Source organism: Schistocerca americana, unplaced genomic scaffold (genome assembly GCF_021461395.2).
Source record: "Schistocerca americana isolate TAMUIC-IGC-003095 unplaced genomic scaffold, iqSchAmer2.1 HiC_scaffold_33, whole genome shotgun sequence".
In the NCBI taxonomy this organism is placed as follows: domain Eukaryota; kingdom Metazoa; phylum Arthropoda; class Insecta; order Orthoptera; family Acrididae; genus Schistocerca; species Schistocerca americana.
The window spans coordinates 3,916,721-3,940,595 of NW_025726049.1; the positions used below are offsets into that span (position 1 = coordinate 3,916,721).

Consider the following 23,875-nt stretch of genomic DNA (forward strand, 5'->3'; position numbering starts at 1 on the left):
CACATTGTTAAACATAGGGCTCTGCTGCAGACAACCCCTGTATGTTCCCATGTTGACAACACAGTTGAATTACAATTTCTGTGGCTCAGGAGCATTGAGATTGGGCAGTGAATCAATAGAAATGTGTCATCTGGTTGAATCATTCGAGTTTCGCATTACACCTGCGTGACGGTTTTGTGCACATACACTGTCAACAGAGTGAATTGGTGCTTGAAAGGTGCACTTTGCTACAGACTTAGGCCAGTGGGAGCAATATTATGCTATGGAGGACATTCACCTGGTCTTCTATGGGTCCTGTGGTAGTAACTGAAGGCTCCATAACAGCTTTGTTCTGTGTGAACATTATTGTGCACTGTCCGCACCCTGTCCCTAATGAAGGTGACATGTTTCAACAATATGACTTTCAGTGTCACGAGGCCAGAATCAAATTCACCCCTTCTGAATCTGATGGAATACATCTGCAATGCTATCAGATACCAGTTCTGCACCCAGAAACCACTGATCTGCAATTTATGGGAATTACATGACCTGTGCTTAGACATGCGGTGCTGCATAATGCTGGGAACATACCTCACATAATGCTGGGAACATACCTGAAATTTGTTGAACTTGTCCCACACAAAATCACTGCTGTATTGTGTTCCAACAGTGGACAAACACATTATCAAACATGAGGTCATAGTGTTTTGTCTCATCAGTTTATATATTCAATGCTTGAATGAAAGGTGTGCTCTTTTCCTTTTTTCTGCCATTGCGTGTATGTGTAAAGCAGGATGTTCTACCATTTGGGCTTGTTTATATGATGGCTGTCAGTATTACCACCTGCACAGATACTAAATGCTCCTTTTGTGAAGACCTTTTATCTTGAGAACACTTTTAACTTTGTTTCACAAATGGCAGCACAGTTTCAAGAAAGCTTCTTAATTTCATGTAATAGTTAAAATAATACCTTCAGCAAAAGATGTGTGCGTTGGAGTGGGGAAAAAGATTGAAGATGTATGTAGTTTAATTTTCATAAATTGTTAAGAAGGTTAACAGCTTGGCATGCTAAGATAAATTCAGACATTCTCTAAAAAGAGAGAAAAAGATTAATTTAACAGAATCAGTGAGGTATAGAAATATAACAACAGACTTGTAGAACCATTATTTTGTAGGTTAGATTAGATTAGATTCAGCTTTTGTTCCAAGACCCAAAACATGAGACGATTCTCATGGGTGAGTAACATGCCAGAAAGTATAACATAAAAAATATAAAACATTTGAATACCCTGATCATTTGTCAGGAGATTGTCAAACTAGGTGAATACAATACAAACTGGAACAGCTAATATTTTCAGAATTGATACGCTGTCAGACTGAAACATTGTTATGCACTATTAATAAATTTATCAAACAAAAAGTACATAATCTTGACTGTTATGGCAAAGTGCTCTCAGAACTGAAATCTAACAGACATTCTTATTTAAGCTGGCCTAACAGCCACTGTTAAGATATTCATCTATCGAGTAGGATGAGTTATCTATCAAAAAGTCTTTCAAACTCTGTTTAAACCATGCTTTATCTGATACCAAGTTTTTAATGGTGTCTTTCTTCCACAGATAAATTGTGTTGTAATGCAAAGTTTTAATGAAGATGAAGTGTGCAGTTTTGTCGAGTTAACAAAAGAGAAAAATGTTGATGTAAGATTTATCGAGTACATGCCTTTCAGCGGCAACAAATGGAATGATGGGAAGATGGTCTCATTTTGTGAAATGCTCCAAATAATTAGAAAGCAGTGGCCTAATTTTGATCCTCTTCCCAATGGGCCCAATGATACCTCAAAGGTACGTGCAGTATTACGTATGAACATACATTGAAAATAATTTAATGTTTATGACTTACTACCAATCACAAGAATACTTCACATCTGCTGGTGGTATGAGAGATAGACTGGTTTAGTTACATATTTCTCATCCCATTCAGTAAGTCTGTCCTGGCCTGGGTTTCTCTGCAGCTTTTCTGCAACTCTCCCCATTTCCTAAACCTTGACAATCCTTTTCTTTCTTCCCTTTTCCTTCCCCTTATTGTTTCTGCCAGAAGAAGAAGCCACTGTCTCCGAAAGCTTACACATTTCCATAACTTTAAGGGGAGTTAGAAGGGGAAAACATTCTTTTTCACTTTTTCGGGTTTTTATCTGATTATAAAATTTGCCATTTTCCAAATAAAATGATATGTATATTACTTATAAACTTGTGTGAGAAGTATTTCATTTTATTTTCTAAAATATAATATACACCAGTTGAAATTGTTAAAATTTTTACATGCATTACTTCAAGACCTAATAAAATCGGTAATTTTTTATATACAGGGTAGTCCATTGATCGTGACCGGGCCAAATATCTCACGAAATAAGTGTCAAACGAAAAAACTACAAAGAACGAAATTTGTCTAGCTCGAAGGGGGAAACCAGCTGGCGCAATGGTTGGCCTGCTATAAGGCGCTGCCATAGCTCAAACTGATATCAACTGTGTTTTTTAAAATAGGAACCCCATTTTTTATTACATATTCGTGTAATACATAAAGAAATATGAATGTTTTAGTTGGACCACTTTTTTCAGTTTGTGATAGATGGCACTGTAATAGTCACAAACATATGTCTCATAATTTTAGACGAACAGTTGGTAACAGGTAGGTTTTTTAAATTAAAATACAGAACCTAGGTACATTTGAACATTTTATTTCGGTTGTTCCAATGTGATACATGTACCTTTGTGAACTTATCATTTGTGAGAACGCATGCTGTTACGGCGTGATTACCTGTGAATACCACATTAATGCAATAAATGCTCAAAATGATGTCTGTCAACCTCAATGCCTTTGGCAATACGTGTAATGACATTCCTCTCAACAGTGAGTAGTTTGCCTTCCGTAATGTTCGCACATGCATTGATAATGTACTGACGCATGTTGTCAGGCATTGTCGGTGGATCACGATAGCAAATATCCTTCAACTTTCCCCACAGAAAGAAATCCGGGGACGTCAGACCCGGTGAACGTGCGGGCCATGGTATGGTGCTTTGACGACCAATCCACCTGTCATGAAATGTGCTATTCAATACTGCTTCAACCGCACGCAAACTATGTGCCGGACATCCATCATGTTGGAAGTACATCGCCATTCTGTCATGCAGTGAAACATCTTGTAGTAACATTGGTAGAACATTACGCAGGAAATCTGCATACATTGCACCATTTAGATTGCCATGGATAAAATGGGGGCCAATTAACCTTCCTCCCTTAATGCCACACCATACATTAACTTGCCAAGGTCGCTGCTGTTCCACTTGTCGCTGCCATTGTAGATTTTCCGTTGTCCAATAGTGCATATTATGGCGGTTTAGGTTACCGCTGTTGGTGAATGATGCTTCATCGCTAAATAGAACACATGCAAAAAATCTTTCATCGTCTCGTAATTTCTCTTGTGCCCAGTGGCAGAACTGTTCATGACATTCAAAGTCATTGGCATGCAATTCCTGGTGCATTGAAATATGGTACGGGTGCAATCAATGTTGATGTAGCATTCTCAACACCGACGTTTTTGAGATTCCCAATTCTCGCGCAATTTGTCTGCTACTGATGTGTGGATTAGCTGCCCCAGCAGCTGAAACACCTACTAGGGCATCATCATTTGTTGCAGGTCATGGTTGATGTTTCACATGTGACTGGACACTTCCTGTTTCCTTAAATAATGTAACTATCCGGCGAATGGTCCCGACACTTCAATGATGTTGTCCAGGATACCGAGCAGCATACATAGCACACGCCCCTTGGGCATTTTGATCACAATAGCCATACATCAACACGATACCGACCTTTTCCGCAATGGGTAAACGGTCCATTTTAACACGGGTAATGTATCACGAAGCAAATACCGTCCGCACTGGCGGAAAGTTATGTGATACTACATACTTATATGTTTGTGACTATTACAGCAGCTGGCCGAAGTGGCCGAGCGGTGCTAGGCGCTACAGTCTGGAAACGCACGACCGCTACGGTCGCAGGTTCGAATCCTGCCTTGGGCATGGATGTGTGTAATGTCCTTAGGTTAGTTGGGTTTAAGTAGTTTTAAGTTCTAGGGGACTGATGACCTCAGAAGTTAAGTCCCATAGTGCTCAGAGCCATTTGAACCATTTTTGACTATTACAGCTTCATCTATCCCAAAGTGAAAAAGGGGTCCAGCTAAAACATTCACATTTCTTTACGTACTACATGAATATGTAATAAAAAATGGGGGCTCCTATTTTTAAAAAATGCAGTTGATATGAGTTTGACCTATGGCAGTGCCATTTAGCAGGCCAACCATAGCGCCATCTGGTTTCTCCCTTCAAGCTAGACGAATTTCGTTCTTTGTAGTTTTTTCATTTCATGCTTATTTCGTGAGATATTTGGCCCGGTCACTATCAATGGACTACCCTGTAGAAAGCTGTGGATTGCTGTGTTATAAAGGTTAAATTATGTGTTTGCATTGGTAGCACTGTCAAAAATAGTATCGTATCTTTTCATAGTATAAACATGCTTTGTATATCAAAGTGCTAACGTTTTTCCGAGGAGAAGTGATGAATAGACTGGTAAATCTCTCAAAAAGTATGACTCCAAAATGAAGTGTTTTTAAGAAATGTGGGTTTCATGGTAATAAATTTTTGAATAAAGAGAAACATTGTGTTCAGCATGTGGTGTGTGAAGTTGCAGACAATGAAATACTGGAAAACTCATGAGTATCTAGCGAAACACCCATTAGTGCTTCGAAGATTAAAATAAAACATAGTGATAACACAGTTATCTCAAAACAAAACTCATGTAAACGGTAGGTTAGGTTATATTCTGATACATTTACACATCCTAACAGGGGTGTTATGTGAATGTGTGTGCTGTATGTATGTGGAGGGCCAGTTAGTTTACATGAAGACATTGAGGTATCAAATGGACTAGCCAGGAAACTTACCATTAATTCTGCCATTTGTAAATACACTCATTCATTTTGGAATTCTGATAAGTGTAAAGATAATTATTTTGACGTAAATGTTAGGTGGTTTTATGGATTGAGAGCTATTGGCAAAGGACACACTGCAGCAGAAACAATGTGTGTCGTGATGTATATGCCACGCCCACTTTGTAAAATGGACAAGTATGCAGGATTTATTGGAGCTGCTGTGAAATCCACTGCATGTGAGTCAATTAAGGGTGCTACAAATGAAGCTGCTGAAATAAACGATGGTATGATTGTCATATCAGTAGCTTTTGGGGCACTTGGTAGAAGCGCAGCTGCAGTTCTAAGAATTCTGTTGCTACAGTGACCAGTGTTGATACTGGAAAGCTAATAGATTTCCAGATTTTAACCAAACATTGTTATAAGTATAAATCAGGGAATGAAGAAGGGCATATCTGTGACAGAAATTATGAAGGACAACTAGTCGTACGGAGGCCTGTGCAGCTGTTGAAATTTATAATCGATCTGTAAACTAAAGGGGAGTGTGTTACACTAAGTTCTTAGGTTATGCAGACTCAAATGCATATAACAGTGTAGTAGCCACTCAGCCTTATGGTGAGAAGCTTATCACAGAACTGGAATGTGTTGCTCATGTCCAGAAGAGGATGGATACCAGATTGAGGAAGTTGAAACAAAGTTTGAGAGACAAGAAACTTTCAGGTGGTAAGACCATAAGAAGCAGGCTGACAGACAACATGATTGATGAACTACAACAGTATTATGAGATTGCCATTAGAAATAATACTGAGGATTTGTTGAAAATGAAGCAGGCAGTATGGGCTACCTTCTTCCAGAGACTGTCAGCTGATGATAAACCAGTACACCATCTTTGCCCTCCTAGATCTGGTTCATGGTGCAATTACCGCAATGCCCAGTACTCAAACAGGTCATACAGCCATAAACATTCTATCCCAGCAGCAGTTGTGGATATCATAAAACCTGTTTACAGAGACCTGGCAATCCTGAATTATTGAAGAAGTGTCTGCATTGTCAGACTCAAAATCCCAGTGAGTCGTTCAATAATCTTATTGTGTCAGTGTCGTTGTAACTGCCATCTGCGTCACGTCTGCTGTGCAGCGAGCTATGCTAATTGAAGTATTAACTCTATTTTTCTTACTTGTCACTTCCTTTTCCGAGTGTTTTTGCTTTTAGGAAGCTTTAATTGTCGGGTGCTAGTAATAGTGTTCCATAGATTTCGTGTTTGTTTTGAATACAGTCAGAGAGAGTCCGTTTAGTCAGCCATAGTGCCAGTAGTGCTAGTGTTTGTTTTCAATACAGTCCAGAGACAGGTAGTGCTATTTTCATTGTTTTCTACAGGAAGTGTCTAGTAACCACAGTTTAGTCAACTATCAGCCGCCTTTAGTGAATTAGCAGTCTAGTTATAAGTTGATTAACTCTCTACAGTAAATTGATTTCTTATGATGGATAGGATGTGTGACTGCTGTGTACGGACACAGGAGGAGCTGGCCACTGTTCGCAAACAGCTGAATGTGTTGAAGCCGCGGTTAGCCATCTTCAGGCTGCTGCCTCAGAGTGTAGCGGCAGTGGGGAGTCTGGTGCGTTGCATGGTACACACCAGGTGTTACATTACATGCTTCACCCACTGACCCTGCTGTCAAGACATCTTTGCGGCTACCGGGCACGGTTGGGCCACCCTCTTCCCAAGGGGAGTGGCGGGTTCAGTGGCATTCGCGGCGCATGAGGCGGAGGGTCAGTGTGGAGGCTGGCCGTGTGGCATCGCCCGTTCTGCCTGTGAGTGGACATGTGGCCACTCCTTCAGCAAGGTCCGAGGAGGCACATGGGGGGAGGGGTATATTAGTTATTGGGAGCTCCAACGTTAGGCGGGTGATGGAGCCCCTTAGGGAAATAGCGGAAAGGTCGGGGAAGAAGGTCAGTGTTCACTCTGTCTGCTTGCCGGGGGTCTCATCCGAGATGTGGAGGAGGCCGTGCTGGCAGTGATAGAGAGCACTGGGTGCACCCGACTGCAAATTGTTGCTCATGTCGGCACCAATGACTCCTGCCGTCTGGGTTCAGAGGTCATCCTCAGTTCGTACAGGCAGTTAGCGGAGTTGGTGTAGGCGGAAAGCCTCGCGGGGTGGAATCTGAGCTAGCTACTTGTTGTATCGTTCCCAGAACCGATAGTGGTCCTCTGGTTTGGAGCCGAGTGGAAGGCTTAAACCAGGGGCTCAGACGATTCTGCGGAGATCTGGGGTGCAAATTTCTTGACCTCCGCTATCGGGTGCAGAAATGTAGGGTCCCCCTGAATAGGTCACGCGTGCACTACATGCAGGAAGCGGCTACAAGGGTAGCGGAGTATGTGTGGAGTGCACATGTGGGTTTTTTAAGTTAGAGAACTCCCTCCCTAGGCCCGACAAGACACCTCCTGAGATGCGGCAAGGTAGGAGTAGACAAAATGCAGCAGGGAATAACAATATTAATGTGCTAATAGTAAACTGCAGGAGCGTCTATAGAAAGGTCCCAGAACTGCTCTCATTAATAAACGGTCACAATGCCCACATAGTACTAGGGACAGAAAGTAGGCTGAAACCAGATGTAAACAGTAATGAAATTCTAAACTCAGATTGGAATGTATACCGCAGAGACAGGCTGGACAGTGAAGGGGGAGGCATGTTTAATGCGATAAGAAGTGCAATAGTATCGAAGGAAATTGATGGAGATCCGAAATGTGAAATAATTTGGGTGAAGGTCATGGTTAAAGCAGGCTCAGACATGGTAATTGGATGTCTCTATAGGCCCCCTGGCTCAGCAGCTGTTGTGGCTGAGCACCTGAAGGATAATTTGGAAAATATTTCGAGTAGATTTGCCCACCGTGTTATAGTTCTGGGTGGAGATTTTAATTTGCCGGATATAGACTGGGAGACTCAAACTTTCATAATGGGTGGCAGGGACAAAGAATCCAGTGAAATTTTTTAAGAGCTTTATCTGATAACTACCTTGAGCAGTTAAACAGAGAACTGACTCGTGGCGATAACATATTAGACCTTCTAGTGACAAACAGACCCGAACTATTTGAAACAATTAACGCAGAACAGGGAATCAGCGATCATAAAGCGGTTACTGCAGCGATGATTTCAGCCGTAAATAGAAATATTAAAAAAAGGTACGAAGATTTTTCTGGTTAGCAAAAGTGACAAAAATCAGATATCAGAGTACCTAATGCCTCAACACAAAAGTTTTGTTTTAAGTACAGATAGTGTTGAGGATCAGTGGACAAAGTTCAAAACCATCGTACAATATGCGTTAGATGAGTATGTGCCAAGCAAGATCGTAAGAGATGGAAAAGAGCCAGCTTGGTACAACAACCGAGTTAGAAAACTGCTGCGGAAGAAAAGGGAACTTCACAGCAAACATAAACGTAGCCAACACCTTGCAGACAAACAAAAATTACATGAAGTGAAGTGAAATGTAATGTGAGGAGGGCCATGCGAGAGGCGTTAAATGAATTCGAAAGTAAAGTTCTATGTACTGACTTGGCAGAAAATCCTAAGAAATTTTGCTCTTATGTCAAAGCGGTAGGTGGATCAAAACAAAATGTCCAGACACTCTGTGACCAAAAAGGTACTGAAACAGAGGATGATGGACTGAAGGCTGAAATACTAAATGTCTTTTTCCAAAGCTGTTTCACAGAGGAAGATTGCACTGTAGTTCCTTCTCTAGATTGTCGCACAGATGACAAAATGGTAGATATCGAAATAGATGACAGAGGGATAGAGAAACAATTAAAATCACTCAAAAGAGGGAAGGCCGCTGACCTGATGGGATACCAGTTCAATTTTACACAGAGTATGCGAAGGAACTTACACCCCTTCTTGCAGCAGTGTACCGTAGGTCTCTACAAGAGCGTAGCATTCCAAAGAATTGGAAAAGGGCACAGGTCATCCCCGTTTTCAAGAAGGGACGTCGAACAGATGTGCAGAACTATAGACCTATATCTCTAATGTCGATCAGTTGTAGAATTTCAGAACATGTATTATGTTCGAGTATTATGATTTTTCTGTAAACTAGAAATCTACTCTGTAGGAATCAGCATGGGTTTCGAAAAAGACGATCGTGTGAAACCCAGCTCGCACTATTCGTCCACGAGACTCAGAGGGCCATAGACACGGGTTCCCAGGTAGATGCTGTGTTTCTTGACTTCCGCAAGGTGTTCGATACAGTTCCCCGCAATCATTTAATGAACAAAGTAAGAGCATATGGGCTATCAGACCAATTATGTGATTGGATTGAAGAGTTGCTAGATAACAGAACGCAGCCTGTCATTCTCAATGGAGAGAAGTCTTCCAAAGTAAGAGTGATTTCAGGTGTGCTGCAGGGGAGTGTCGTAGGACCGTTGCTATTCACAATACACATAAATGACCTTGTGAATGACATCAGAAGTTCACTGAGGCTTTTTGCGGATGATGCTGTGGTATATCGAGAGGTTGCAACAATGGAAAATTGCACTGAAATGCAGGATGATCTGCAGCGAATTGATGCATGGTGCAGGGAATGGCAATCGAATCTCAATGTAGACAAGTGTAATGTGCTGCGAATACATAGAAAGAAAGATCCCATATCATTTAGCTACAATATAGCAGGTCAGCAATTGGAAGCAGTTAATTCCATAAATTATCTGGGAGTATGCATTAGGAGTGATTTAAAATGGAATGATCATATAAAGTTGATCATCGGTAAATCAGATGCCAGACTGAGATTCATTGGAAGAATCCTAAGGAAATGCAATCCAAAAACAAAGGAATTAGGTTACAGTACACTTGTTCCCCCAATGTTTGAATACTGCTCAGCAGTGTGGGATCTGTACCAGATAGGGTTGATAGAAGAGATAGAGAAGATCCAACAGAGAGCAGCATGCTTCGTTATAGGATCATTTAGTAATCATGAAAGCATTACGGAGATGTTAGATAAACTCCAGTGGAAGACTCTGCGGGAGAGACGCTCAGTAGCTCGGTATGGGCTTTTGTTGAAGTTTCGAGAACATACCTTCACTGAGGAGTCAAGCAGTATATTTCTCCCTCCTACGTATATCTCACGAAGAGACCATGAGGATAAAATGAGAGAGATTAGAGCCCGCACAGAGGCATACCGACAATCCTTCTTTCCACGAACAATACGAGACTGGAATAGAAGGGAGAACCAATAGAGGTACTCAAGGTAGCCTACACCATCAGGTGGCTTGAGGAGTATGGATGTAGATGTAGATGTAGACCAAAAAATGTTTTTCTTGTAATGAAGACACTAAAGTGGGGGTCAGTCATGCTGTTATTGCTTTTAATGATGGCAACATTGGTAGCGTGAAAGTGCTACAACATATGGGAATTAATTCTGGAGCAAACTGCATCAGAGAATTTGAAGGGATGGACAAGGTTTGCACTGGTAAAGCAGAGTATGCAGCACAGTTGGCCACTACGGAGTCCAGAAAGAAGAAAACAAAAAAAACTTAAAAAAGATCAAGAGGATGATATACAGTATGGTGCAGGGTGCTTCTGAGTGACTAAAAATAAAATGTTAAGCATATATTGAGTTACAGTCTATTGAAACTTTAAAAACTCTTCCTGAAAATTTACATTTTCTCTTGCATTTTTCCCTAAATCTCCGAAACTACGGCAAGTAGCGAATTCAAATTTTCAGGGAGTAATGACATATGTATCCTGAGTCTTCTGAACTAAAAGAAAAACATAATGTTATGTATAAATAAAATTATTTAGAATAACATACAAAAAGGTACACAAAATTTTAACTGTGTAATTAAAAAATTGTATTTCCAAAAGCAGTGGCTGAAATGCAATTATTGTAAGACTCAGAACATATAGTTTAATGTCCTGTAAAAGTTTCTTGTCAATGGCTACAGTTGTTCCTGAAGTACGGGAAAGTTAAGTCACTAAATGTAACATTGTCAGGATAGGGCGTTCAAACTCCCCTTAATGCACATTTTCTCCTTCCTCCACTTGGTGAGCAACACATTTATAGTATTTTCACAACAGCAGTACCTATTTTCTTACAATTTCTTTTTGCAGGCATACCATGTCCCGGGCTTCAAGGGACGTGTGGGATTTATTACCTCAATGAGTGAACACTTCTGTGGCACGTGCAACCGTTTACCGATAACAGCTGATGGCAATTTGAAGGTGTGTCTCTTTGGGAATTCAGAGATATCTCTCAGGTGAGTGATGAAACATAGAATAATCATGTCCAAGTGAAAATTCATGCGAGGAAACCATAAAATTACTAGAAGACTGACAGACTGATCAGTATTTTACCTTCAGGAGGTGAAATTCCAAAACTTCTTATAGACACATTTGTTCCTCTTGTCCTCACATTAGTTGTGGAGTCCGAGTGACCTTCCAGACCTTCAGAAACTTATCCCTCTTTCCTCTCTCATGAAGGAACTGATAGTTCCAAATGCTGAGTATAGAATAATACTTTCAAACTGTTTGCCATGCACATTAGGTATGTGGTTGGTATATGGAAGAGATAAACTGCAGTTAAATCCAGCAGGTATGAAATGAGTAATCTTTTCTTGAAGTTTTCAGCTTGCACCCTCCTCCCTCCCAGACATACAAACCAGATACCTCTAGCTAAATAATTTGTGAGTATATATAATTTGCCTCTGTCAACATCATGTTACACTAACCTATTTGTTAGATTAAATTAAAGGAAAGTAATCAGAACTGGAAATTATGTAAAGACATTTTTAGCTATGTCCCTATGTTGTATTAAAGTTAACACAGTATTTCTGTCCGTGTGATGGTAACTATGATTCGCCAGCCACCGTTGCCGAGCGGTTCTAGGCGCTTCAGTCCAGAACTGCGCGACTGCTACGGTCGCAGGTTTGAATCCTGCCTTGGCTCAGATGTTAAGTCCCATAGTGCCCAGAGCCATTTGAACTGTGATTCATGATTATCAGAGTCTATATGTTCCAAATAAAAATTGGAACTTCATGTGTATAAATGTACAAATTATTAGACAATGGGACCAACAACTGACACTTTTAAATTGATGACTAGACTAAGAGATTAATAATAGGAAAAAAACTGCAAGATACTTGGCGATAAGTTTGTTTCAGGACAAGGTAAGGGGGGTGAGGGGTGGGAAAATCAGCTCTCTCTTTGTGAGCATACCAGAAATCCTTTATCAACCGAAGGTAAAATAAGATATAAAAATACAGGGTCAAACAATTAATTTAAGTATCTTAAAAACCAAATGACTAATAAAATTGGAAGCTAAGAAAAGTAAGTTCGTAGTAAGTAGGGTGAAACACAGGGGGCTGCAACATATTGCCATTGTTGTTTGACTTGTCTATCAAAGAAAAAAGAAATGGATCAAAAGAAAATAAAAGTGAGAATGGAAATGTATCAGAAGCAAATAGGAATAAGCAAGGAACATATTCTTTAATAAAAAAAAAAAAAAGTGACATGTGAGGCAGATGTTCCTACAATTTTATGTTCAAAGCACAGCAGTCTGTGAAAGCAAAATATTTATGACATTGAAAAAAGAAAATCAATGAGTGAAAAGTGTGTGTAGGTGAATTGTGGTGAAAGACTGGATATTGGAACTTCTGTTAGGCTGCCCAGTATTAGTTAACTTGGTAGTAAAGGAGCAAGTTTGCAAGGGCAGATAACTGTTTGGCTACGTAAAATAGAGTGGGAGTATGGAAAAGCTAGTCCAAGATAGGATGAAAAAGATAACAGCAACTTAAAAAATGAATTGATAAGTTACCATGAACCCCATACCAATCTAGTGAATTAGTGAATCCAGTGGTTGACAATATCTTGTGACATTCGCCTATAAGGCTCAAACAATAATTGCTAAATAAAATTACAAAATGTTGACAAGACTGTATCTAAGCTGTCACTCTCTTTTGAAACAAGGGTGTTTAAACCAAGAAACACGCAGGAAAGCAGGGACAACTCGCACACTAGAGGAGGATGGGAAGTATCATTGAAGGAGTGAGCATAAACCGTGTGGAATATGTGTGGTACAAGTAATAGTAAAAAAAAAAAAAAAAAAAAAAAAAAAAAAAAAAAAAAAAAAAAAACGAAGAAGAGGAAGAGGAAAAGTCTTGATCTGGAAACAAGGGAATAAAAATTTGCCATGTGAAGAGACAATATGATACTGTGCTGATGAGTGTGTACAAGTGGTGATATACAATATACATAGATAAAGGAACTCTGCATTGGGCCCAGAAGACCACGCAATGCTCTTCGAGAGATGTCCTCTACTATAAATCTATGGAGAGTTAGGGGGTCAGTATACAACTCTCCAGGCTGTTATCAACTTCCAGAAGTTGAAGACACTACTTCTCACTTGAGTATCTCCTCAGCTGGAACTACAAGCAGAGTGTACCCTATTCCAGTCTGTCCACCGAGCAGAATTTCCCGGCTCTACAAGGAATTGAACCTGATCGCTTTCTATGGCACGCCTGTGGCATACTGACTGTGTGGCTGTGGCAAGAGTCATAATATACACTTGTGAACAATTGAGTTATAACTATTCTGTTTATTGGGGAGAGAGTATGTATATAGCCACTGTGAATGAAACAGTTTAGTGTATCATAACTGTAATGTATTCAGACCTCGTACTTGTTGTGTGAGAGCGCAGTGTCTTAGACACTTGTAGTGTTTGTCTTAGCATGTACTAACCGGTGTGCCTTACTTTCTAGTATTTTTAATTGTATATCATTACTGGTGACTCTGGCACTTTTGTGTTGCAATAGCAATAGCTTGCAATAGCAAACATTGAGTCAACCATGGTTTTTGGATTAGAAGTAGAGGTCAGCTGGGTTGACATTGGGAATAGAGTGATGGGAAGTGGACAATAAGCAGTTATATCGAAGGGTGCATTATTTGATATGTTAAGGTTAATTACAAAATGTGAATTGGAGAATTTTTCACGTTGAGCAGAAGTAACTTTACAGGACCAGGTGTCAAATTACACATGATCAGTGTGAATCCCTATAGTCAGCATGAACACTGGCACACAGAATAATTTATAGGTAGCCTTGCTGTATATAAAAAATCAGATTTGTGCTGAACTGTCATGAACAAACTGTCACTTCTCTGGAATAAATAGACTCTGATTTGTTAATTACATCTGTGTAAATGAAAAATATAGGAAAACATAGATTGCTGCTTACTGTAAAGGAGACATGTTACATTGTAGACAGGCACAATTAAAAAGGCACTTACACAAAGCTTTCGGCCACAGCCTTCATCAGCAAAAGAGATACAGAGAAACACACACATTCATACACACAGGCAAGCACATGTCACACACATATGACTGCCAACTCCAGCAGCTTGCCCCTAGCTGCTGGACTTGGCAGTTTTTTTTCTCTGTGTGTGTGCAGGGAAAGATAGATCACTATTTACCATAAAGAAAACAAAGTTGCACCAGGCACAACACACAAGCAATCATTACGTATCCTGTTTCAGACCTCACGCCCTCCTTTTTTAACTTAGCGCGTGCCTTTCGGCTTCCTCTCATTGTGTCTAGGCTGTCTTGTCTAGACACAACAATTTTTGGCGACAAGTCAACGGAAAGGGTCTTGTTCTTTCAAATTGCTTACATTTACTTGTGTCATGGCTTCGCCAGATGTACTGTCCGAATTTTATCACTTGCAGAATCAGCAGACGCAGGCGTTATTGGATGCCCTTGGACGGCTCGTCCAGGGTCAACGTGAACTGCACAACGATGCGGCAGCCACCGCTCTACTACTACCGCAGCCACAACTCGCAGTTGCATCGCCTTTTAGGCCATTTGACCCAGCTAAGGAAACATGGACGGAGTGGTCACGCCAGTTTGGATTTCATCTCGCCGCCTACAGAATTCAAGGTAACGAGTGGCAGCCTCATTTATTGGCATGTGTAGGGGTGCAAACGTACCGTGTGATAGTGAAATTATTTCCCCAATGCGACGTAGCAACTCTGTCCTACGAAGAACTTTTGTCTGCTTTAGATGCCTATTTCAAGGAAACAGTTAATGTAGTTGCAAAAAGGTATACGTTCTTTCGTACAAAACGTACGGCCGGTCAAACTAATAGGGAGTGGGTTGCAACATTGCAAGGCCTACAAGGGATTGTGCTTTTGAGTGTGAATGTGGACTCCCTTATTCAGATACAATGGTCCGTGATGCAATTGCACAGAACATTTCTGATGTTCGTATATGGGAACAGATTTTGAAACTAGTTAATCCCTCCCTTCAGCAAGTGATAGACATATTAGATAGACAAGACACACTTCACTTTGCTCAGGAATCATTTGCAACTTCGCCAGCCGTGTGTAACATTAACCAACCCGCCGGGCGCGCTGCACGGCCCGGTAAACTGCCCTCGCGCACGTCCACGCAGCTGCCACTACGCTCTAAACCAGGTGTGCCGCGACAGCATACAACTGCAGTAAAATCATGCCCGCGGTGTGCTACTAGACATTCGCGTGAAAATTGCCCATCACGCCAAGCTATTTGCTTTTTCTGTAATAAGAAAGGACATGTTCAAAGTGTTTGCCAGAAAAAGCTCAGATCAGACAATCACAACCATTCCAGGCCTTTTGCTTCGCGCCGGAATCGAACCAAGGACACTCAGGCTCGTGGACCTTCGCCCATGGACATTCATGTAGTGAATTCCACCCCGTCCAGTGCCACTTTCTCAAACAGTGACAGTGTTCGTCCCACACAAAGTGTGCGTCGACGTCGCCGGAAATCACGTCAATTAGCAAGTGATGCTGTACCTGTATCAGTTCAAATTGCACGAGACAGTTGCTCTTGTCGTCAGCAGGACAATAAACTTTTTGTAGATTTGGATTTTAATGGAATGGTCATACCATTCCAGCTCAATACCGGAGCTGCAGTTTCGTTGCTCAATCACGACACGTACAAACAACTGGGCAAACCTCCGTTGCGTGCCGCAAATGTTAAGTTAAATAGTTATTCAGGTCAGAATATCCCCTGTGTTAGGACAGTGCAGCCTTCTTGCAACATACAAGGGACAAACAAAACTTGTCTCATTTTACGTTCTTCGTTCTTCTACTGCAGTGAACTTGTTTGGTTTCGATTTATTTCAGTTGTTTAACATGTCTATAGTAAATCAGGTCCTATCAGTGAATCAGACTGTGCCTTCAGACAGTGTTTCTCGTCTGTGTGAAGAATTTGCAGACATTTTTGCGCCGGGCTTAGGTTGCGCTAAAAACTATGAAGCACATTTGGAACTGAAAGTCAACGGGCAACCGAAATTTTTCAGAGCGTGCAATGTTCCTCACGCATTGCATGATGAGGTTGCAAGAACATTACACAATTTAGAATCACAAGGTGTAATTGAACGTGTGCAGGCTTCTCTCTGGGCCTCACCATTAGTAATTTTGCCCAAACCTTCCAGAAAACTGAGACTTTGTGTGGACTTCAAGGCCACTGTGAATCCACAACTAGTGTTTGCAACTTTTCCATTACCCCACCTGGAAGATCTTTTTGACAAACTGTGCCCGGGTAAATATTTTTCAAAGTTGGGCGTCACAGATGCGTACTTCCAAATACCAGTGGACGAAGAATCCCAGCGAGTCTTGGTGGTTAACACGCATCTTGGTTTGTACCGATTCAAAAGACTGCCATTCGGGTGTGCATCCGCCCCTGCATTGTTTCAGCAATATTTACAAACTGTTTGTGCATCAGTCCCAACTGCTGCGAACTATCTGGACGATATTGTGATCTCCGGAAAGACAGCAGACGAGCATTTAGCACACCTACGAACATTATTTCAGGTATTGCGACAAAATGGTCTTCGCTTGCGGAAGGACAAATGTGTGTTTTTTGCTCGTGACTTACCATACCTGGGACATGTCATCAATGCCCAAGGCATACATCCGAGTCCAGAGCACCTCCGTGCCATACAAGACTTGCCTTTGCCGCAGAATTTGAAGCAGCTACAGAGTGTGTTGGGTAAAATTAACTATTATCATCGCTTTCTGCGCAATGCCTCTTCCATTTCAGCTACGATTCATAGCTTACGCCGTAAGGGTGTTCCGTTCGTCTGGACGACGGAATGCGAACGCGCCTTTCGCCAGTTGAAATCGGCGTTGCTTTCTAATACTTGCCTTACGCCATTCAATCCCCAGAAACCCCTTTTGTTGATGGTAGATGCATCGGATTTCGGGATCGGTGCTGTGCTTGCGCACAAAGATGGGTCGCATGATCGCCCTATTGCCTTTGCATCCAAATTGCTCTCGTCTGCGCAAAGAAATTATTCACAGATAGAGAAAGAAGCTTTGGCTCTCGTGTTTGGTGTTACTAAGTTCCATGATTTCTTGTATGGTCGTCACTTTACCATCATCACAGACCACAAACCTTTGATGTCGCTTTTTCATCCGAACAAGCCTGTACCTCCGCGTACAGCGCAGAAATTCATTCGCTGGTCTATTTTCCTCTCGCAGTACCGCTACGATATCTTGTATCGGTCCACTGCTAAGCACGGAAACGCCGATGCGTTGTCCCGTTTGCCTGTTGCTGAGGATAGAGCATTCGATTCTTCTGAACTTGCTTGCATGTTCATTGATTCGGAAACCGATGACGTGGTCGACTCGTTTCCGATTGATTTTCGTCGTGTAGCTACAGCCACAGCTGCTGACCCGGTCCTTGCTACCGTTTTGCATTTTGTTGCTACGCAATGGCCTTTGTCAAAGTCTCGGATCGAGGATCCGTTGGTTTGCTGATTTTTTGCTCACAAGGAGAGACTTTTTGTTCGACGCGGTGTTTTGTTGTTGCGTTCTGATAATGATCAGTCCAGAATCGTGGTCCCACGTTCGTTACAGTCCTCTGTTTTACGGCTTCTTCACCGAGGACATTGGGGTATAGTGCAAACGAAACAACTTCCTCGTCAGCACTGTACTTGGTTCGGAATCGATGCTGCGATTACGAATATGTGTTCTTCTTGCGTGGCGTGTGCCAAAGAACAATCCGCACTGCCGCGGAAAGTCTTTGCATGGCCAAAAGCCACTTCCCCTTGGCAACGCTTGCACATCGATTTTGCTGGTCCATTCTGGTATGCTCGGTGGTTTGTTCTGGTAGATGCCTTCAGTAATTTTCCTTTTGTTGTCCGGATGTCTTCCACGACATCAACTGCCACCATCCAAGCGTTGTCTGCATCTTTTGCATTGAAGGTCTTCCGCAGACTATTGTTTCCGACAATGGCTCACAATTCATGTCCGCAGAATTTCAGTCATTCTGCCAGGCCAATGGTATTCAACATCTGACATCCGCGCCGTTTTCGCCTCAGTCAAACGGTGCCGCTGAACGATTGGTCCGGACTTTCAAGTCACAGATGTTGAAGTTGAAAGAGTCGCATTCTCGGGAGGACGCGTTGTTGCTCATTTTGTCTTTGTATCGCTCTCAGCCCCGAGATGGTCGCTCGCCAGCTGAGTTGCTCCACAGTCGTCCTCATCGAACCTTGATGTCTTTGCTGCACCCGCCGCATCAGGTTCCTGTGCAGCGGCAGACTTCTGCTTTTGCTCCAGGCGACGTTGTATTTTATCGCAACTATCGAGGTTCACGGCGTTGGCTCGCAGTGCACATTCTTTGCTGCCTCGGCCGCGTGATGTATTTGGTTTTGGGGGCCTCTGGTGAGGTGCGTCGGCATCTCAATCAGCTGCACCTCTGTCGTCGCACGGGTTCTGCCGCTCCCCGTCTGCTTTCAGCGACGGTGCCATCCGGTCAGCGCCCTGGGGACCCATCTACTGGCTCGCCTCATCCCCAGGTGTTACCAACGATGCCTTCCATTTTGCCCCATGGCGACGCGCCGCTGCCGCCTCCGCCGCCGCCGCCTGTCCAGCTGGTGCCGCCCGCAGTGGACGCTTCGCTGCAGCCACCAAGCGCCTCCCTGGGTCACACGCCGCCGATCGCTTCCCATGACCAGCTGTCCTCCGCCATGGAACTCTTGCCCGCTCCGGACCACATGGCGTCTTCACGCGTCGGGTACCCCGACGCAATGGAGGTCGACCCTTCGGCCCCTCCTGTCTCTTTACGGGCACATACACCGCATGTTGACGTGCACCCTGGACTAGGTTTTCAGGTGTTTCCTAGCTCCCCTTGGACCGAATGGCCGCGTGCGGGTGGCACAGCCTCGCCTGTTGTTAGGCTCCCCCACCTCATCGCATACGTCAACATGGGGTTCTCCCCACGGCGGGCGGAAGCCTTATAACACGACCATTCGCCGATTTGCAGGGGAGGAATGTGGTGTCACCGCCAGACACCACACTTGCTAGGTGGTAGCTTTAAATTGGCCAGGGTCCATTAGTACATGTCGGACCCGCGTGTCGCCACTGTGTGATTGCAGACCGAGCGCCACCACAAGGCAGGTCTCGAGATACGGACTAGCACTCACCCCAGTTGTATGGACGACTTTGCTAGCGACTACATGGACGAAGCATTGCTCATTAGCCGAGCCGATAGTTAGAATAGCCTTCAGCTAAGTCAATGGCTACGACCTAGCAAGGCGCCATTAGTAACATTGCATGTATATAAAGAGTCTCACTTGTATCACCACAATCTCCAGATGTACCAAAAGGATGGATTAAAGTTAAGTATTCCAGAAGCTACGTACTTTTCTTTATAGCATTCATTACGTATCCTGTTTCAGACCTCACGCCCTCCTTTTTTAACTTAGAGCATGCCTTTCGGCTTCCTCTCATTGTGTCTAGGCTGTCTTGTCTAGACACAACATGAAGCATGCAGGAAGGTCGTCTGTCTGATGATTTGCGGTACATATTGCCAAGGTGGCAGGGAGCAAAATAAGGAGTGATCAAAAAACTTCCATTTTAAGGCTGCATAGTTCAGATCAGATCAGTATGCCACACACACACACACACACACACACACACACACACACACACACACACATATCCATCCACACATATACCCTGCTTGTGTCTGTATATGTGCGGATGGATATATGTGTGTGTGTGTGCGAGTGTATACCTGTCCTTTTTCCCCCCTAAGGTAAGTCTTTCCACTCCCAGGATTGGAATGACTCCTTACCCTCTCCCTTAAAACCCACATCCTTTCGTCTTTCCCTCTCCTTCCCTCTTTGCTGATGAAGCAACTGTGGGTTGCGAAAGCTTGAATTTTGTGTGTGTGTTTGTTTGTGTGTCTATCAACATACCAATGCTTTCGTTTGGTAAGTTACATCATCTTTGTTTTTAGATATATTTTTCCCATTTGGAATGTTTCCCTGTATTATATTATATATCAGTGCTTTCCTCTCCCACAACTATCCTGCAGACCTTGTCCACAAACAGATCTCCCAAGCAATACATTCCTCCCCACCCAACAACAATGGTACTACCCCCAGACCACACAGAAGCATCCCCCTTGTCACCCAATATTATCCTGGCCTCGAATACATCAACTAATTACTCCGCCAGGGATATGACTTTCTCAAGTCAAGCCCTGAAATGAGATCATCCCTTGACAATATTCTCCCCACACCACCCAGAGTTGCCTTTTGCCAACCCCCTAACCTCCGTATCATCCTTGTCAAACCCTACAATATTCCCAGACCACCTTCTCTACCCAGTGGTTCCTACCCCTGTAACCGACCCCGATGCAAAACCTGAATCCACTTTCCCTTCTTCCCCTTTTTTCCCCTCTCTCCTCCCTGATGAAGGAACGAAGTTCCGAAAGCTAGGATACGTCAATTTTCTGTTCTGTTTTGTGTATGTATCGGCTGTACTGAGCTGAGGTGAGTACTGGCCAGGCCCTCTATCTCTTTGTTAGTATTTGTTTCATATATATAAACACACACACACACACACACACACACACACACACACACACACACACACACACACACACACACAGACAGGGTGATGCGTATTAACATTTAAAAACCTCCAAAGCACTGTAGATGACCCTGAGACAAGTAATTTAATACAAGACACATGGGATCACAAATGTTGGATACGATACAAATGTTGGGAAATGTGTCAAAAGTGAATGATAAATGTCACCAGATGATGTACCTTGTCATGCTTGCAGTGGTAGAGCCTCTCGGTCTGTCACACTTGATCATCCCAACCCAAGTCAAGTATTCATATCATTGTGGCTACGGACACACATGTGCGACTTTAGTGATGGCGTTCAGGATTTGAGTCTTGCATCTGGCAGGCAGTATTTTTTCATTGTGTTTAACAATTATGTATTTATATTGAAGTTTATTATTTTATTTACCGATCTTGCAGTTTCCTTGATTTCTTGCAAAGTACAGTACAAATCAAAACCTACCGTGTTGCATAAAAAGTAGATGAGTATAAACTTCAGAATAGCATCATTGCCATTAAATGACCTATGTTTTCTTTACTAACTAATGTCTGTAAACAAAAAGAGGACAGAAGCAAAAAACACAAAATCAGAACTGCTTTTGCTTGATTACAGCAGGGACAGTAATTTTGTAACATCTACATTTACAACAGATCATATTTACAAAATGTTTTCGAAATTTGCTCTGTTTGCTCAAATGAAAGTATTGCATTGCTCAATCATTCCTTTACACTCAACCCCGACTGCTGCACATGCTGTGGGGTATGTCATCTGGTTATGTCATATGTTCAGTGTTTCTCGCCAATTTTTGGGGTATTTTGAAATGTACAAAAAGGCAAATGCAGAAAATTATCATATTTGGCTGCACATTACCTGCGTCACAGAAAAATAATGTATACGAATCTTCTCAGATTTTCCACTGAATAACTTTGTGCAAGCCTCACAATATTTCAGCAACACAACTGTTCGTCATCTTCAGGTAGTGGTGGGTCCTGTCATCACTGCTGCAAGATGTGACTGGTGATATTTGCACAGCAGAATTGAAATTTGTCAGGCTAGAAGCAGGAGTACGAAGGCACTCCCAGTTGGATGGAAATGCCATTCATAGTAGCCTTCTGCTTATGTGTTGTGGGCAATGACTGCACTTCTGGACACTCGTGTGGTTAAACGCTGAATTAACTCTCTGCAAGGTGCTGCATCAGGTCATACATCGGAGGATCTGGTTTCTACTGTTTTAATTTCATGGCAGTCAGTGCTGGATTCTGGGCAGTGCTTAGTCAAAATTCCATATTCCTGTTGGTAAGATTGCCCACCGTATGGATACATGCCTCATTCTTAAAAACACAATCCTAGAGTGATGATCCTGAGAATAAAATTTCAGTCCTCTTGGGAAACATGTGGTGCCCTGTATTCAGGCAGTGCTCTGCTACCACTAATTTACTGGGTGGCATTTTTGTCAGCGCTGTTGAACACAGTGTTCTTGCACAATGTGAGGTGTCTGCCCTATATAAGATTTCCCATAATGGCATCAGATCTTATATATGATCTGTGTTTTCTAAGGTCAAGATTGTCTTTAACTGAACACAAACAATTCCTTAGTTTTGCTGGTAGACAAAAAACACACTTGATTCTGTTTCTCTTAGTGATTCTTTCTATTTTTGAAAACATGCCGCTGAAATATGGTAGGAAAGCCATTTGCAGTGCTTGTCTAAGTAACTTCATTTACATCCCTACACTGAACTTGCTTTGCTCAGAACACATTGCAAATCTGTTTACAAGAATAAACATTCTGCTGGAACACTGTTCTTAGGTGTTACAGTTCACCAGGCAGACTGTCGGTATCTGAGATCACGTGTGCTCTATGTGCCAGGGAGTGTAAGACACCACCACATTGTGCAGGGTGACGGCAACTTTTGGACCGCAAATATAACTCTGCGTGTATCAGTTTGCAGTAGAGACTAAGCCCCAGTGTTCTGTCAGCTTTTCTTCTAACCGTGACATCCAGGAATGGTAAGCTGCTATCTTTTTGTACTTCCACAGTGAACTGAATATTTAGATGGACCGAGTGCAAATGCTGCAGGAACATAGGTAGTGTCTGTATTATGTGGGCCACACCACAAATGTCTCTTCAGCATTCTGCCAGAAGGAGGAATGTTGGATATTTACTAAGGGAAATAGAGGATCTCCCATGGGAACACTGTCCACTTGATTAAAGTAGTTGGTGTTACATAAGAAATAGGATGAGGTATGCACATTTTTAAACAGCACCACAATTTCTTTCTCAAACTTGCTGCTAATAACCTCTAATGAGGGCTGCAGGGCACTTTTGTAAGTAATGATATAACATTTGAGCTAACTAAAAGATCTGAAAGTTCTAGTTTAAGCATTTTCAGGTATTCTATGAAATCCTCTGAATTCTAAATATGATGGTCATAGTCATCCACATGATAAATTTCGAAGCTGTCATGTGGAAATTGCCAGTTCCATCTTGCAGCAGTGATGGTGGAAATCACCATCACCTGAAGATTCCAAAACGTTGTGTCACTGAAATATTGAGGGAGGGACTTGCATAATGTTCTCTGGTGGGGAACCCAAAGTGTTTTTGCAACAGATCTATCAGGCAAGCCTGAAAAGTCACATATACTCCAAGCAGTAAGTACCTATTGTAAAATGGTCACATTAGTGAGCTTCGCAATTAATTAACAGTTTATCAATAAATTTGGCTTCATTTTGCAAGAAATTGTGCTGTGTTCCACTACTCCCTCTTCAACAAAACTAATGTCAGTTTCTGCTCCACCTCTTCAGCCCGAGATCCTATGTATACTCTTGAGCATTTGTGTAAGATACCTGTTTATTTATAAAAATAAAAGTAACTTCTATCATGACTTTCCCATTTTTGTCCAGTGGGTTTGTTATCCTGCTGTTGCCTACTGCAGACTACAAGATTACTGTTGAAGATTTCTGCAAAGTTTTTCTTCCTTTTTAGTGTACCAACATTTCACTGTGTGGTGTTGGCCTGGTACTGTTTAACGG

General features: G+C 42.3%; 1 protein-coding gene across 1 annotated transcript in view; it reads left to right on the plus strand.

Annotated features, from left to right (window-relative positions):
• The window catches only part of LOC124580517 (molybdenum cofactor biosynthesis protein 1-like), a 74,263-nt gene that overhangs the window by 24,740 nt on the left and 25,648 nt on the right, over positions 1–23,875 (plus strand). Inside the window, exons 6-7 of the mRNA XM_047131264.1 lie at positions 1,599–1,823; positions 11,062–11,207. Coding sequence (XP_046987220.1) covers positions 1,599–1,823; positions 11,062–11,207 — 371 coding nt within the window. The remainder of the gene's footprint in view (positions 1–1,598; positions 1,824–11,061; positions 11,208–23,875) is intronic.